General features: G+C 34.7%; 3 protein-coding genes across 7 annotated transcripts; 2 read left to right on the plus strand and 1 right to left on the minus strand.

Moving 5' to 3' along the window:
• The first annotated feature begins 97 nt into the window (after positions 1–97).
• LOC106153707 (AP-1 complex subunit beta-1) lies at positions 98–13,568 on the plus strand. 3 transcript variants are annotated; one of them, XM_087000957.1, is made up of 22 exons: positions 98–246; positions 817–864; positions 5,945–6,050; positions 6,223–6,358; positions 6,776–7,021; positions 7,269–7,393; positions 7,529–7,597; positions 7,836–7,902; positions 8,107–8,261; positions 8,497–8,637; positions 8,765–8,930; positions 9,087–9,175; positions 9,324–9,525; positions 9,755–10,014; positions 10,294–10,522; positions 10,773–10,886; positions 11,157–11,302; positions 11,428–11,557; positions 11,813–11,984; positions 12,271–12,425; positions 12,691–12,798; positions 12,833–13,568. In XM_087000957.1, exons 2-21 carry the CDS (start codon positions 828–830, stop codon positions 12,763–12,765), a joined length of 2,820 nt encoding a protein of 939 aa, XP_086857083.1. In that variant the 5' UTR covers positions 98–246; positions 817–827; the 3' UTR covers positions 12,766–12,798; positions 12,833–13,568. The 3 variants fall into 3 exon arrangements, with proteins under 3 accessions (XP_086857083.1, XP_086857084.1, XP_086857085.1); XM_087000958.1 differs by lacking the exon at positions 12,691–12,798 and having other exon boundaries at positions 13,137–13,568; XM_087000959.1 differs by having other exon boundaries at positions 102–246; positions 12,691–13,568.
• LOC147763975 (uncharacterized) lies at positions 933–5,308 on the plus strand. Its single transcript, XM_087000961.1, has 2 exons — positions 933–2,330; positions 3,992–5,308. The coding sequence occupies exon 1, from the start codon at positions 1,213–1,215 to the stop codon at positions 2,326–2,328; it is 1,116 nt and encodes a 371-aa protein (XP_086857087.1). The 5' UTR covers positions 933–1,212; the 3' UTR covers positions 2,329–2,330; positions 3,992–5,308.
• On the minus strand, positions 12,731–16,789 carry LOC106153710 (juvenile hormone acid O-methyltransferase). 3 transcript variants are annotated; one of them, XM_013527749.2, is made up of 5 exons: positions 16,709–16,789; positions 15,987–16,299; positions 15,482–15,706; positions 14,923–15,100; positions 12,731–14,730 (listed from the first exon to the last, which is right to left on the minus strand). In XM_013527749.2, exons 2-5 carry the CDS (start codon positions 16,269–16,271, stop codon positions 14,567–14,569), a joined length of 852 nt encoding a protein of 283 aa, XP_013383203.1. In that variant the 5' UTR covers positions 16,272–16,299; positions 16,709–16,789; the 3' UTR covers positions 12,731–14,566. The 3 variants fall into 3 exon arrangements, with proteins under 3 accessions (XP_013383203.1, XP_086857088.1, XP_013383202.2); XM_087000962.1 differs by lacking the exon at positions 16,709–16,789 and adding an exon at positions 16,528–16,701; XM_013527748.2 differs by lacking the exon at positions 16,709–16,789 and adding an exon at positions 16,636–16,667.
• Between the last annotated feature and the right edge of the window lie 39 nt (positions 16,790–16,828).

Consider the following 16,828-nt stretch of genomic DNA (forward strand, 5'->3'; position numbering starts at 1 on the left):
TTATTTTCCTTTTTCGAGATATCCCAGTAAAATTTTAATTGATTAAAAGGTTTAATTAGTTGATGCAGTAACAGAAACGTTTTATTATTATTTAAAAAGTTTTGCATTTGTTTATTACTCTCAACAGATACTCTTGGAATCAATTTCTAACTACCTGTATCATACTGAGGTCAAGGTCAGTGGGCGAGAAACATCGCCATTTTGGACAACCGGTGGTTTTCACTTCCTTCTTTGTCGGTAAAAAAAGTAAGTAAATACACTGTCATTATGGATGTCAGATATGCATTTCCTTTTTGACTAACTATGGAAATAAAACTGTTATTATGATTTTGCTAGAATGATATTTTTGTTAGAAAATTACTTTGCTAAAGACATGCAGGTTTACGTGATTTCCGCTACACTGGCACAGCCGGCTACTTGCTAGTCTCTGCATTATGTAGCGTACGCATCCAGCACGTTTTTAGTTGGTATCCAATTATAAGAAGATGCATGATTTGAAATAATAATAATAATAATAACGTGTTCTGATGCGAATCTTATTCTTAAACAGTGCTTGAACTCCTTTTTGTCTTGCTGCAGAGATAAAACTATAAATTGATGAAAATCCTTAAGAAGTACAATTGTTTTGCTTTCCCTTTACATCAATCTTTACACCATGGAATGTTCCATTATTAGTTTTGTTAATGAGGCAAGGCAGGTAAGGCATCTTTACTGAGACACTCCTGACACGTATGTTTAGTGCCTTTCTTTGTTTTATATTATACTTATCTTCTCCTGTTAAACTTGTCAAAATGTTATGCTTTTGTATCATTTCAGAATTTGATAAAATGACTGACTCAAAGTACTTTACAACCACCAAGAAAGGTAATAGCACAAAGCCTGGATATATAATCTAAATCACTTACTCAACTGTATAAAGTTTGCATTACATCTAAATTCTATTTCGTATAAAAATATCGGTCAGTCTTAAATGAGATATGCTTGCGCATGCGTACTCAGTTAGCTTGTGACATGCGGCTGGGTAGTCAGCCTGAAAATAGATGCGATCTATTTCTATCAGAATTATAATCTAAAACAAACGTAGTTTGTTTGCTTAAGTTGGAAACATTTTTGCAACGGAGTTGCAATCTTTTATGCGGCATATATATTGATCTGTAACGTAGTTACACATTGTAGGCTACGAATCATTTGTGTGCCAAACTTAATTTCAATATGGCGGCCGAAAGCACGTGTAGTGCTGTTTTACCGGGCCTTTCAAAACCCGCAATAGATACATGTAAGAATAGCGAGGACGTTAAAGCAAAGAAAGTAAGAACTAGAACAGGAAAGGGGAAACTAGACGACAAAGCAAAATCTAGTCATAACAGTGATGAATATTTAACTATAATGAAAAATATACAAGAAACTGTGCAGAGACAGGAAACGAGCATTAACAGCGTCGTGGGACGCATAGATACTTTAGAGAAACAGTACCTGTATCACGATGAATATTGTGAGGAGAATTATGACTTTGATGAACAGTATGATGAAAGATTGGAGGATGAAACATGCCCGGAGGCAGGTACTAGTAGCACAAACAGATTTGATGATATGACGAAGAGATATAAATTAATAGAGTATACAGACGTGGAAGTTGACAGTGTGTTGGCGAGTAGTGTCAATGATTTGTTCACCAATGGGATAGTAGATCATTCAAAGTATACAGAACTTACCAAAGATGAAAATAACTCACGGCCAAAAAACTGTGAAAGTTTGGTGATAGTCAAAACCAATAAAATGGTATGGAACATTATTCCTCAATATGCCAAAACAAATGATAAGAAGTTACAGGATGTTCAAATGTCAGTTGTAAAAGCAGCTACGTTGATGACTAAAGGAATAGACAAACTGGCTAAGTTAGAAACAGGAAATGATACGAGTGAAGGGCTTGGAAAACTCATTGATATGTTCAATGACAGTATTGCTTTGCTTGGTCATGCCAATACACAGATTAACTGTTTTAGAAAGGATTTGTTAAAACCAAACCTCAAGCCAGAGTACAAACCTTTGTGCAATCATAACATTCCGTGCACAACTTTTCTCTTTGGAGATGATATTACCAAATCTGCAAGGGAAGTGGAAGATTCTGCGAAAATGAGTTATAAAATGATGCAGAGTAGAATGGGCTTGGATTATAGAAACCGCCCATACCAAAGGGGCCCACGATTCAGGGGACGAATGAGAGGAAGGTACAATCGTGGCCGAGGAAGTTCTTCCCAGAGGGGTGCACATGCAGATTCAAAAAACTTCTCATGGCAAAGCAGCCAGTGGGATCAGAACAGATACTAGAGGTGAGACATAAATTTCAAGCTGGTAGATTGCATTTGTTTGTAGATGAATGGAGAAAATTGACCAGTGACCCATATATCTTGGATATAGTACAAAATTGTCATATAAATGTTGATACCAACATTGGATTTCAAAACTTAAATGATATGGTGAAATATAGGTTTAACACAGAAGAAACAATTATAATCAGGAAAGAAATTTCTAAACTACTTGATCTTGGTGTTATTAAGAAAGTTCAAAGTGTACCGGGGCAGTTTTTATCTCCTATTTTTGTACGCCCTAAAAAGAATGGAGAATACAGAATGATATTAAATCTTAAGAAGCTGAATCAACACATTCCCTATGAACATTTTAAAATGGACACTTTTGAAAAGGCATTGACCTTAGTGACAAAAGGATGCTTCCTAGCATCAATTGATATAAAGCATGCATATTATAATGTGAAAATAGCAGAAGAACAGCAAATTCTTTTTCGATTTGTTTGGGAAGGAAATATCTATCAATACACATGCCTTGCAAATGGCGTTTCTGAAGGGCCCAAAATATTTACGAAATTATTAAAGCCTGTATATGCAAAATTGAGAAGTCTTGGCCATTCTAGTTCAGGATTTATTGATGACAGTTTATTGTGTTCAGATAATTACCTTGAATGTGTTGAAAATATAAGATGCACAAAACATCTAATGGAAACACTTGGGTTTATAATCAATGCAGAAAAGTCTGTCCTTATTCCCCAACAATCATTGTTGTTTTTGGGAAATATAATTGATTCTGAAAGTATGACGGTGACTTTACCTAAAGATAAAATGGATCACATTGTACAGCAGTGTAAAATGCTTATCATTAAAACAGAAGCAAAAGTAAGACTAGTAGCTAAAGTGATTGGAATTATAGTTTCAACATTCTCAGCTGTTGAATATGGTAAACTCCATTATAGAGAACTTGAAAAGCAGAAGATAAGTGCTTTAAAAAGCAACAATGGAAATTATGATGCTATGATGCACATTACAATTAGTATGAAGCAAGAATTACAATGGTGGATGGAAAACGTCCACTTGCAAAGAAGGAAAATTGACAAAGGAAATGTTGACATTATATTGTATACTGATGCATCCAAATTAGGCTGGGGTGCTCATTTGGAGGGTCAAAAAATTGGTGGTAGATGGTTTCCAGAAGAAGCTAACCTTCATATAAATGCTTTAGAGTTACTAGCAATATTATATGCATTGCAGTCTTTTACATTTAGATTTGAAAATAAACATGTAAAGATCATGAGTGATAATATTACAGCATGTGACTATATTCAGAATATGGGTGGAATTAAATCTTATGATTGCAATAACATAGCAAAAAAGATTTGGCATTGGTGTATCGAGAAAAATGTTTGGCTCACCTGTGTCCATGTGCCAGGGAAAGATAATGTAGATGCTGATGATGCTTCTAGGAAGTTTAATGAACGTTTAGAATGGAAGTTGAATGAGAATGTATTTCAAAAGATATGTGAAAAATTTGGAAATCCATTTATTGATCTTTTTGCCTCTAGATTAAATGCGCAAGTTGAAAGATATTGTTCATGGCAGGCAGACCCCTTTGCTTGGGGTATTAATGCATTTACTTATGATTGGGGAACACTGAATTATGTTTATCTGTTTCCACCTTTCAGTTTGCTGGGTCATTGTATCCAGAAGATTCGCAAAGACAAAGCCAGGGGTATTATAGTGGCTCCTGTATGGCCAACACAGATATGGTTTGCAAAGTTGATGGAATTACTTGTGGAAAACCCAATAGTCATTCAAAAGAAAAAAGGTCTGCTAACTTTACCAGGGAACAAGCTCCCAGTGGAACATCCTCTTATGGACAAGTTGAAACTCATTGTATGCAAAGTATCAGGGAACAGTTTAGAGAACGAGGCCTTTCTGAGCAATCAACCCACATACTTATGTCATCTTGGCGTACAGGAACAAAGAAACAATACAACGTGTTCATTAAACGCTGGTTCAAATACTGTGGTGAAAGGAAAATTAATTCAATTTCACCACATGTGGAAGAGGTGATAGAATTTCTTACAAAACAGTTTAATGATGGCTTAGCTTATGACAGTTTAAATACAGCAAGAGGTGCTATTTCATCAATGGGTATTCAAATTGATGGAGTTTCAGCAGGGAGTCATCCATTGGTGATAAGATATATGAAAGGCATTTATAATTTGAGGCCACCAAGACAACGTTATGCTCAAATTTGGGATGTTAATAAAGTTCTGGTTTTCTTAAGGAAACTTTCACCAGTAAAGCACTTGACTTTGAAGGATCTGACTTTAAAACTTACAATGCTCATGGCATTAATTAATGCCACACGTGTACAAACATTGCATTTAATTTCTGTTGTTGATATGAAAAAGTTGAGTTCAGAGTTTGTGTTTCAGTTATGTGGTTTACTGAAGCAAAGTAGACCAGGTTGTAATTCATCACATATTGTGTTTAAAGCTTACCCTCCAGATAGGAGGTTGTGTGTTTATACTGTTTTAAAAGAGTATATAGCTCGTACAAAGACATTGCGTAGGCATAATGTTGATAAAAATTTGCTTATAAGTTATATGAAACCTTATAAACCTGTTCAAAGAGATACGATTTCTAGATGGATCAAAGTTGTAATGACAAAATCGGGAATAGACACTACTTTATTTGGTGCTCACAGTGTGAGAGCTGCTGCTGTTTCAAAGGCAAAAATGAATTCTGTGCCAGTGACAGATATTTTGAACAAAGCTGGTTGGAGTACTGAAAAAACATTTGCAAAATTCTATGAGAAACAAATTGAGGATAAAGCTACCACATTTGAATATGGAGTTTTAAAAAGGAAGTAATGAGCATTTTCATATACTAGTATATACTGGCATGTATAGGTTTACATGAGTATCTGTTGATGATTTGTTGAAACTGTTCTAAACGATATTTTAAGCTGAAATAAAGGCCATTGAATACTGGTTTATTGATGTTTGTCACATTTTACTTTAAAGTCTCATTTAAGACTGACCGATATTTTTATACGAAATAGAATTTAAAATTAAACGAGACTTACCTTGGTTAAGTCGATGTTTGATTGTAATTCTGTGAGTGTAAAAATGAGGGAGGGCTTAAATGCCACCCTCCCCACCCAGCTTACTCAGTAATATAATTCCAATGTAATCAGCTCACAGAGATATATATATATATATATATTTCATAATACTACTAATAGATAAATAAATAAAAATGTTCTTTAAAAAAAATGTGAAAACATCAAGCTTTAAAGGCTGAGTACGCATGCGCAAGCATATCTCATTTAAGCCCTCCCTCATTTTTACACTCACAGAATTACAATCAAACATCGACTTAACCAAGGTAAGTCTCGTTTAATTTTAAATTTTGTTAGCAGCTAAATCATAGTAAATGGTAGGTTGATAGAATTCTTGTTGATTTTAACCAAATGTTAAAGAAAATATCATTTAAGATTGAAGAATTACTTTGGCCAAAGAAGCTTTTGATCACATTTTTCTTTTTTAAACATAAAATTAAAAAAATTGACTGAATTTACTAAAGCAAAGGAAATGTAAGAGTGACACAGAGATAACTGTTTTTAGGTGAGATCTTTGAGCTGAAGGCTGAGCTGAACAGTGACAAAAAAGAAAAGAAGAAAGAGGCAGTAAAGAAAGTCATTGCCAGTATGACAGTAGGAAAAGATGTCAGGTAAGACTAAAAAGAGAAACAGCTTTTACTTTGATATTATTTAAGGAAATATAAGTTTGGATGTTTGTTCACAATATTGTCTTGTCAACAATTGTATGTAGATACTTTAAAATCTTGCTTTTAAAATTTCTTGGGAGATTTTCATAGTGCATGTCTACTTTTTCCTTTTAAGTGCTCTATTCCCTGATGTAGTGAACTGCATGCAGACAGACAATCTGGAGCTGAAGAAGTTGGTCTACTTGTATTTGATGAACTATGCCAAGAGTCAACCAGATATGGCCATAATGGCTGTCAACACCTTTGTGAAGGTAAGTGCTTGTTTATTGTGCTGGTGTAAAGGAGTATTGTTTGTGAACAAAAAATTAGTTTGATTATTTTAAGAATATGTCATATTCCTGCCCTTTGCAGTTAGAGCAACAAATTGCATAGACCTGTTGTAAATGACATCACAGCTGTCAGCCTTTTCTTGGGTATTGAGGATTGAATTATAAATGACTGGGTAATTGGGCAGTGGAATGTGGCTTATGATATTGCAGATTTTTAAAACTTGGTACAGGTGCTTTCACATATGACAGAGAAAGGGAAATTGGATTATTTTCTGTAAATAGCTGTTTAATGCTGATGTTGTTCTTGTTGGGGACTATTTGATTACACTTGTATGAATGAGATTTTCCCTGTTCTTGAAAAGTATAACCAGTTCTAGATATCTATCTGTGTATTTTCAGGATTGTGAAGACAGTAATCCCTTGATCCGTGCTCTAGCTGTTCGAACTATGGGCTGCATCAGAGTGGACAAGATAACAGAGTATCTGTGTGAGCCTTTGAGGAAGTGTCTGAAGGATGAAGACCCATATGTCCGAAAGACAGCAGCAGTGTGTGTGGCAAAGTTGCATGACATCAATGCTGCTCTAGTGGAGGACCAAGGCTTTTTGGATCTGCTGAAGGATCTGCTGTCAGATTCCAATCCAATGGTAAAAAGATGGTTTTGTTTCATGTTTTATGTACGCCTTTAGTGCTGTCAGTATATAGAGCAGTACAATTTCATTTCTTTTATCTAGCAATACTGCCAATAGGTATTGCTAAAGTGTTGTTATTATTCTTCGAAGTACTTTAGCTGGCCATTTTATTTCTGTTGCAGTTTCCTTTAGATTCCTAATTACACATTTTTTTATTTACAGCACAAGAAATGTTCTTTATCGATTATTTTCTTATTTCTAGGTTGTAGCTAATGCCATTGCTGCCATCTCTGAGATCCTGGAGACTTCACACAATGCTGCAGCAATCCTTGAAATGGATGGATCCACTGTCAACAAGCTGCTTACTGCTCTAAATGAATGTACAGAGTGAGTATTCAGTGTTTTGAATAGACACTTCTTAAAAGTTACAAATTCTTTAAAAGTAAATGTTTTGGTGTCTTGACTGTTGGAGGTAAATGTTTACTTTACTAGTTTTACTTTGCTCAAAGTTTTCTTTTTAAGGTGGGGCCAGGTGTTCATCTTAGATTCTATTGCTAACTACACTCCTAAAGATGACAGAGAAGCTCAGAGGTAAGAGTGACCCCCCCCCCTCACACACACACACACACACACACACACACACACACACACACACACACTAACAAACACACACACTAACAAACACTCACAAGAAAAAATTTATGCCATTGTCGTTGGATTGTTAAAATAATTTTTTTCATTGACATGGAAGATATTTTAATACAGTAAAATTGTAGAGCGGTGCACAGTTTCTAAGTTACTTGATGTACATAACTGTACTTGATTTCAGTATCACAGAGAGAGTGACTCCCAGACTGGCTCATGCCAATGCTGCTGTAGTGTTATCTGCAGTCAAGGTAAAAATAATATCATGGCTGTTATATACTTCAAGAAAACTATAAACAGATTTTCATTTGATATAAGAGAATATCAGAGGAAATTTAAGGCTGTCACTCAGAATTTGTTTGCTTTTGACAAAACGATTACATTTTTCTTAAGTATTTGCATCTTGTATGTCATTGATATGTTAAACCACATTTTGTTGAATATTCTGACTTCAGGTAATAATGAAGTTGATGGAAATGATGGATCCTACCAGTGAATTTGTGACATCTTTAATCAAGAAACTTGCCCCTCCTTTGGTAACACTTTTGTCAGCAGAACCAGAGATTCAATATGTAGCCTTGAGGAATATCAACTTGATTGTGCAGAAAAGGTAGTCTTAGTTTTAGTTTGGTTTTTAACTAGTTTTCAGACGACTTGAGACAAGATATATTAATAAATTGGTTTTTAATTATGTTTTAAGCATAAATTGTTTTAACTCCATTTCAGAAAAGTTCTTACCTTATTTTTACGTCAGATTTGTAGTACTGTTGAGTATATTCTAAAATTCTTATCCTGTTATTTGTATAAATTATTTCCCATCATTTTCTTCTTTTCTTTTTATTAAGATCTGAGATTCTGAAGCATGAGATGAAGGTTTTCTTTGTCAAGTACAATGATCCTATTTATGTGAAATTAGAGAAACTGGATATCATGATCCGTTTGACCAACCACTCCAATATAGCTCAGGTTCTGGCTGAGTTAAAAGAGTAAGTAAATATCTTGAAATTTATATTTGTATGTGAGGGATTAAAAAAGACTATTTTAATATCTCATTACTAGATTTGAATGGATGTCACAAGATGATCCTGCTAACATTCAGTCTCTTGAATTTAGGTATGCCACTGAAGTTGATGTTGACTTTGTTCGCAAATCTGTGCGAGCAATAGGTCGTTGTGCTATCAAAGTGGAGCAAGCAGCTGAGAAGTGTGTCAGCACTCTGCTGGACCTTATCCAAACCAAGGTTAACTATGTGGTGCAAGAGGCTGTTGTTGTCATAAAGGTACACACATTTCAGGTGTCATTGTTATAATGTTTCAAAATATATTAGTGGATAATTTTTAGTCAGACAACTTGCATTTGTTCTGTGCTTATAGATTTGTTTTCTTTTACTGGGTATACTGTTATAATAATAAGTTAATAAAATTTGCTATTTCAGGATATTTTCAGGAAATATCCAAATCAGTATGAAAGTATTATTGCTACCCTGTGTGAGAACTTGGATACCCTGGATGAGCCAGAGGCTAGGTAAGAACAGCCATTTGTACATAAGCAGTTTGTCATAACAAGAGATAAGTAGATCCTTCAAAGTTAATTTTCCTTCTGGACATCCATGAGTTTGTGCATATGAAGACTATTGTTGTCCAAATACAGTGGCAGTTCTCCGTATCTTTAGGGCTTCTATGATCTGGATTATTGGAGAATATGCAGAAAGAATTGACAATGCAGATGAGCTGCTGGAAAGTTTTCTGGAAGGATTCCAAGATGAGAATTCCCAGGTGCAACTACAGCTGTTGACAGCTATTGTGAAACTGTTCTTGAAGAGACCAACTGATACCCAGGAACTGGTGCAACAGGTGCTTAGCCTGGCTACTCAGGTGAGACTGCATTACTCAACTACAGGTTTGTTATTGTAGTTGAGCTTAATTGTAAAAAGTAATTTAACCACATGATTGTTTAATTGAATGTTCATACATAAATCAAGTTGTTTCTGTGATTGTTCTTTAACAGGGGTGTGTCTGTTAAATAATTTCTGACTACTGTTCACACGTTTTTCGGAATGTTATCATATACTTTGAATTATTTAACATTTTTCTCCTTTTATAGGACAGTGACAATCCTGACTTGCGTGATAGAGGATACATCTACTGGCGTTTGTTGTCCACTGATCCTGCAGCTGCAAAGGAAGTTGTGCTAGCAGAAAAACCTTTGATATCTGAAGAGACAGACCTAATTGAGCCTACTCTGCTGGATGAGCTTATTTGTCACATTGCTAGCTTGGCATCAGTTTATCATAAGCCACCAAGTGCTTTTGTTGAGGGAGGTAGAGTTGCATCAAGAAGAGTTCTTCCACCAAGATCTGGATCGTGAGTGCTCGTTTATTTTTGTATTAATCAGACAAGGGGATGTGTTTTAAGGCAAAAAATTAATATTGCAGTTTTTTTTTTTTTTTTTTTTTGATTAAACAGAAAAGATTGTCTGACAGGAGTAGTACCAATTATGGTATTGCTAGGAAAACGATCTATCAGCATAATACTGGTTTTTACTATTTGTGAGGTAATTGATACTGTACATTCAGAATATGGAGATGCATTTGATGTTATTTTGATTATTTGAAATTCTGATTTATTTAAATTTTTTCATAGTGAGGAGTCTGGTGAAATCTTGGGTGGTGGTGCTGAGGTACCCCAGCAGCCTGTCCAGCAGCCCACTACTGTTATCCCAGGTATGGACTCCCTGATAGGAGACCTGCTGGACATGGACCTGGGTGGTCCCCCCATGCAGCAACAGCAGCAGCAGCAAGCAGCCATGGTACAGCAGCCACCCCAATCATCTGGAAGCATGGATATATTTGGAGATGGCTTAGACAGTCTGGTGAGGAAACATTACTCTCGTGACTTGCTTAGAGACCTATGTCATTGCCACTAAATTTATGAAAGAGATAAGAAATAAGAAAATTGATTTTTCATTTCTTGAAAGTTGTATAATGATTGCCTTAAAAAATCATGTAATATTAAGCTTAGTGCTCATTCCACATTAATACGTTTAATTTGTGTGAATACACTTTTTGATTGCCCAATTTTCCCAGACTGTGTAAAAAAATTTTTTTTGTTACTATGTATAGCTTAACCTTAATCAACCCAGTGGTTTTGATAGCAGTGGGGGCACAGGCCTGGCAGGACTAGGAGACATCTTTGGTGGGATGTCAGCAGGAGTTTCATATGTGGCACCTCAAGAGGTAAGACAGTATATTCTCTCTCCCACTGGTGGTTCCCTCAGTCAAACACTAACCAAAGTGACTAAACTGAAAAGTGTGCGACAGTTCTGAAAAAAGTTATAGATGACTTTCCTAATCTTTTGTATTTTTGAGATAATCAATTTTTGCAATTTTCATTTTTTTTCCATGCTATTCAAGATGTGAAACTGAATGAAAAATGAAAAATCTTTTAATTAAATTCAGAAGATTTAAAACTAAGAATTTGCAATATGTCTTTTTCGATTTTTAAAGGTTTGGTTGCCAGCAGCCAGAGGCAAAGGGTTAGAGATTTCTGGCACATTCTCTAGGAAAAATGGTCAAGTTTTTATGGAAATGACAATAACTAACAGAGCCATGCAACCAATGGGAGGATTTGCTGTGCAATTTAACAAAAATAGGTAAACAGTATTTATATTTGTATAAATACCTTTATGCTTTTATGAAGATTTTACTTTAATTTTTTTTTCGTTTTCTTGTCTTTGGGAAATAGATATTGGATTTCAAAAATAATTTTTTCTTTTAGTTTTGGTCTTGTTCCTGGACAACCCTTATCTGTGCCCCAGCCCTTAACCCCTAACCAAACAGCCAACACCAGTCTGCCCCTTAACACTTCAGGACCAGTGATGAAGATGGATCCCCTGACCAATGTACAGGTAATGTGGTGCTAGCCACACACCAGAGTTGGAAATTGTTAAGAAGTCTATCATAATGTTTTCAATCACATTTTATATTCAGTAGCTTGTTTGGTGTAATTATTGCTGGAGTGTTTGCAGGCATGTGTTGTTTGCATACATTAAGGACTTTGTCATAAGACATAAGTTAAAGTTTCTGAATTGCAGTGATTGATAAGTAATGCAAAATACAAATACAAAAAGCTTTATACAATTTGATAATTTTCAATGTTCCAGGTTGCCATTAAGAACAACATTGACGTGTTCTACTTCAGCACAATAGTTCCCCTACATGTGTTATTCTCAGAGGATGGGGAGATGGACAAAAAGGTATTCCTTGCCTCTTGGAAGGACATTCCAGCTCAGAACGAAGTGCAGTATACAATAAACGATGTGCAACACAGTGCAGGTAAGTGTTTGCTCTGTCCGTTTTCCATTCCATTATAATACCTATTTTTTCTGTGAACACTGTGCTTTAATTGTCAACATGTGCCCTTTCTTTAATATTACATGGATGCTTCAAGTACAGTTAGGTATTTTGTTCTATAGAGATAAAAATTCTTAACACTTATGTCCACAGACTTTCCTAATCTCCTTTGATGATAAACCTATTCTGTGTAAAATATAATGAAACCTATACAGAAATGTATTTTGTCATTGTAGTGTGTATGATGCTGAATTTGATTATATTCCAGATACCACCTCACAGAAGTTAAAGAATAACAACATCTTTACAATAGCCAAAAGAAATGTGGAAGGGCAGGATATGCTGTACCAGTCTATTAAGCTGACCAATGGAATATGGGTTCTTGCTGAACTTAAGATACAGCCAGGAAACAGCAATTTTGTGGTAAGATTTTTCTTCCAATTTGTTTTTATTTTCTCTGCAGATATTCTTGATTTATATTTCTAAATTCGTTTTCAATATAATATAATCTTTCTGGCTTGCTATACTTTCCAGTCTTGTTATTTTACTATCAGTACCTTACTAATCCACAGAAGCATCTGAGCAGTTAAATTCTTCAAGTTTGTGCATGCATTTTGATTGTTAGATTTAACACTTGGTTGGTATTGTTTGTTGGAGTGTTGTGTTACACATCCCTTTCTCCTTTCAGTTATCACTGAAGAGCAAGGCTTTGGATGTTTGTCCTGCAGTACACCAGGCTTATGAAAGCATCATGCATGCATAGCTTTATTTAATATAAGATTGGTGGATTTGGACCCTAACACACTTAATTCCTATGGCATGTACTCGGCCTGATCTTAAAAAAAGAAATTAGCAAACTCTCTAAGTGACAACCTATAATTCTCTTTTTCACATACACTGGACTTTTAGCTAGACCACAGGGAATGTAAGAACAGGACAGTCATGATATGATGAATAACTATCCTTGTTGTTTGAGTGTGTTGTTTGATCTCCTAGGCGTGGCTTGCTACCATGTTAAAAGCTTGAAGGATGTGTAGTTCTTAAGCTCGTAAGAAAAAGTGTGTCTCAGCTTAGGCCCATGGTGTGCTTTTTATCATAATCAGTGTTGATGTTGTCTTTATAATGTGATTTCAGCTGTCTTTGAAGAGTAGAGCCATGGATGTTTATCCTGCTGTACAGGAGGCTTACACCAGCATATTACGGAATTGAAGAAGTTCTTCATTTGGAAATCCACTTCTATGGATATGTAGGAACAGATGTCTTTTTGGACAAAATGAAGTGAACCTTTCGTACAATTGAGTTTTTGGACATTTAAAGTTTAGAACCTAGTTAAAACTGAATGTATAACAGTGCTATTATATTTTGGTTACTGTATTGCCACCAGTTGGAGTCTGTATGTTTGATATAATTAGGAACTAGCATATTTCTTTCTTAGAGAGCATATCACATTGTTTGGTATTAGATATATGTGTGCCTTAGCAGTCCAAGCTTATAAAAACTTATTAAATGATCAAGTACCTAGAAATTAATGTGATGTAATATACTAATAAAATTATTCAAAAGAAATGTAAGTGTTATTTTTCAATGAACAGTTGATGCTGGTGCCATTTTCTTATAGCAAGTGCAAATTGAACACATTATGCCCCATCTTAATTATGATAATAGAAAATCAAAACCAAATTAATGCATTTAAGAATATTGATTTAATGCTCGTTAAAATATAGTACCTGACAATTATAAATGAGTTTACTGATGCAAGTTGCATAGATAGTATTTCAATATGTGAACGTGATGTACAGGGAGCCATCTGAAAAATTGAAACATTTCTGCAAATTTTAATTCTATAAAATGATGCAAAATGCTCTAAGGCACTCTTTAAATATTGAGACTCCTGTATAACATGTATATCAGTTTTGTCTAAATAAAACCATACCTGTCAATGCTGGTTAATGAATTCTACAAAAATCATGGAAACTAATGTCATGGAAACTAACAATAGAAATATGGTGACATCAAGCCACCGTTACGTTTAAACTGGGCTATGTAAGGAAAATAAAATAAAAACAGTTTCTGGTACCAAATCCTGACTACTGCAGCATTAAGGTCATTACTACACATCTAGTTGAGAAAACGTGCCAGTAGTGTAAATAGTAATAAAAGAGGCAAGAAATGCAGCTGCAATCTTAATCAGTGTATTGTAAGGAGCAACCAAAAATCCCTTTTCCCTCTCAAAAATGACAGCACACCTCCATGCACTCAACTTTAGGAATCCCATTTTTATTTAGCTTAAGTATATATACGTAACCTAACATGTATTTAATGGGAAGAACTGAAAACGTGTACAAAGAACAGGTTTATCATTTTTGTATAGAATTTTCAGACTGTTTTCACAAATAAGAATGTGTGTTAGTAGGAGTCTGATACTGGTCTTAAAAATCTAAATTTGCATCAATTGTGATCTTTCGAGATGGCCCCTTACTGTCAAGATGAACAAAAAATGGTTGAAAACAAATATCACACAATGCATTTGAGTATAATAAAACACTGTGCATTTTTATCTGGCATTAACTTACTTCTGAAATCTTAATTGCATGAACACATAAAATGAGGTTTTTCCATTCAGTTTGAAGTCCTGCTTCCTTCAAGTATTGAAAAAATCTGTTCATGAAAGATGCCTTTTTTTCCTTAGGCACAGATGCCATGTGAGGAATCCAACCAGACAGAACTTCTGAAAAATGGAAACTTCTTATGAAAGGCCAGAAGTTTTTTCAAGGACCATCATTTAGTTTTATTTAAATTTAGGTATTGAAAAGGGAAGGTGTGCCAGTTCACAAACTTTAATGAGTCATTAAAGATTTTTTTTCAAATAATGTTACTAATGACATTTAACAAGGGCTGTGACTGCTTTCAAACATGTTACCTTTTAGTCTTTCCTCTGACCCATATTGTGTACATACAGGGTGTACATTAGCCTTCACCACATCAAAGCCACATTGTTGTACTATGTCAGCATAGCCCTTAGCTTGATCACTGCTACTCCACCACAGATTTTCTGCTTGCCATGAAGGGTTCAGGTACAGTATTTGAGGGTCAAAATTCTAAAAAAAAATGATGTAAATATGAAATTTAAAAAATGCAGTATGCTGATATGAGACATTTTATTTTCTTTCTTCTTCAAACAACAGGTAATTCATATTAGTTCTTTGCATTCCCAATATTCCAGTACCTTACAAGACCATGGTTTTTTTTTTAGTTTAGGAAATGAGCTGATACTGTAGCCTATTCCTGTTGAAGAAACTACTGGCATTACTGCAACTTTGGGTGCAAAATACAGAGACGAAAACTTTTACTGGATCCTTAAAATAATTTTTCAACTGTGACTTGTTCAAATGAATGGAATTCACAATAGTTAATGTCAGAACTGAGTTGAAAGTAAATCCTGATTATGTCACAGTACCAAAGCTTTATAAAATATATACCATAAAATATTCTTTCCACTCTGGATCCAATGTGATTTTTGTTGAAGCATATTGCAGTTCTTTGTAGTGAGAGGCTGTGAAAAACAGAAAGATCTCTGCACCCACTTTGAGGATAGAGTTCATATTTCTCAAGGTTTGGACTTGGTCTCTGATCCAGTGCATGGTATAGAATGAAAACAGCTTGTCAAACCTGGATATCCATTCTGGTTTTAAAGTGGACTTTTCCTAATATAAAACATCATAAAGTTTTATTTACTGACTCATCAAAGGGTATCATTGGATTATATAACTTAAAACGACCACAATATTGCAAAACAATTATTTACTAATAAGAAAAACACAATATAAACCACCATGAAAAATAAAATAAAAGCTGATTAATTATTTAATGATGAATAGTTATCCATCAATGACAACAATTTCTTGAAAGTCTAAAACGCATTTTCCTTCATTGTATATATATTTTTTCGTTTGTTTTTAAGATGTTCAGCAAATATATACATACAGCAATGTTAGCCACAGCATAAGAAATTCTTGGGTCACCACTGTTTTCTGTAGCAAACTGAACCATGTCCTGGGAACAGTCTACACCCACTACCTCAGAAATATAAGGACTTAAATTTAATAACAGGTGCTTGGTGACATCTCCTGTCCCACTGCCAATGTCAATGATACAGTCCCCACTCTTCCAATTCAGAGGGTATTCCATTAGTGCATTCTCTATCAGTCCACGCCTGTTGCTGAAATTGCTAGAGAATTTCTGAGCATCCCATTTCATTTCAGTTGGCATTCTGGCGGCAAGTTTAACTTTAAAAGACCTGAAAATGGTAACCACAAATACTGAAAAAAGCTAAATAATAATAATAATAAATAAAATAAATAAATAAACAAATTCATAAATAAAAATAAAATAATAATAATATTATAAAAAAACATTAAAAAAATTAATAAGTAAATTGCCAAACTTTTCTATTTGAAGAGCAGAAACGTTGAAAAAATTTAGCACGTAATGGAACTGAGAAAAACACTGAAAATCAGACTTGTACTTTTGGAGGGCATGCTGCATCTACTATTTTACAAGGTGCGTGTAGAGGTGCACGGACATTAAAATGAATCAATGAAACTTTAAGTCTGCCAAGACAGCGTGGATCTACCTAAATAATAATAACATATAACGGTAAACTGGAATCACAAACTTTTGATTTCCACCACACAAAGCATACATACGTCAAAACTTATTAGAAAACGCAGGTTATTTGCACCATCTATTAGCCTCGTTTACGATCTTGAATGCGTTTTCTTCCGTGTTCGGAGGAAGGAATAGATGCAAAATTGTAAACAACGTGA

This window comes from Lingula anatina, chromosome 1 (assembly GCF_051362555.1).
Source record: "Lingula anatina isolate TDL-2025a chromosome 1, LinAna3.0, whole genome shotgun sequence".
Lineage (NCBI taxonomy): Eukaryota > Metazoa > Brachiopoda > Lingulata > Lingulida > Lingulidae > Lingula > Lingula anatina.

What these genes read in the sequence shown, in the direction of transcription:
- LOC147763975 (XM_087000961.1), top strand. Translation starts at nt 1,213, where the DNA reads ATGGCGGCCGAAAGCACGTGTAGTGCTGTTTTACCGGGCCTTTCAAAA.
- LOC106153710 (XM_087000962.1), bottom strand. Translation starts at nt 16,547, where the DNA reads ATGCAGCATGCCCTCCAAAA. An exon ending in AGTGGAAAGAATATTTTATG is followed by an intron (nt 15,101 to 15,481) that starts GTATATATTTTA and finishes ATTTTTTTTTAG; the next exon opens with AATTTTGACCCTCAAATACT. An exon ending in GTCAGAGGAAAGACTAAAAG is followed by an intron (nt 14,731 to 14,922) that starts GTAACATGTTTG and finishes TCCATTTTTCAG; the next exon opens with AAGTTCTGTCTGGTTGGATT.
- LOC106153707 (XM_087000957.1), top strand. Translation starts at nt 828, where the DNA reads ATGACTGACTCAAAGTACTTTACAACCACCAAGAAAG. An exon ending in AACTTGATTGTGCAGAAAAG is followed by an intron (nt 8,262 to 8,496) that starts GTAGTCTTAGTT and finishes CTTTTTATTAAG; the next exon opens with ATCTGAGATTCTGAAGCATG. An exon ending in CGATGTGCAACACAGTGCAG is followed by an intron (nt 11,985 to 12,270) that starts GTAAGTGTTTGC and finishes ATTATATTCCAG; the next exon opens with ATACCACCTCACAGAAGTTA.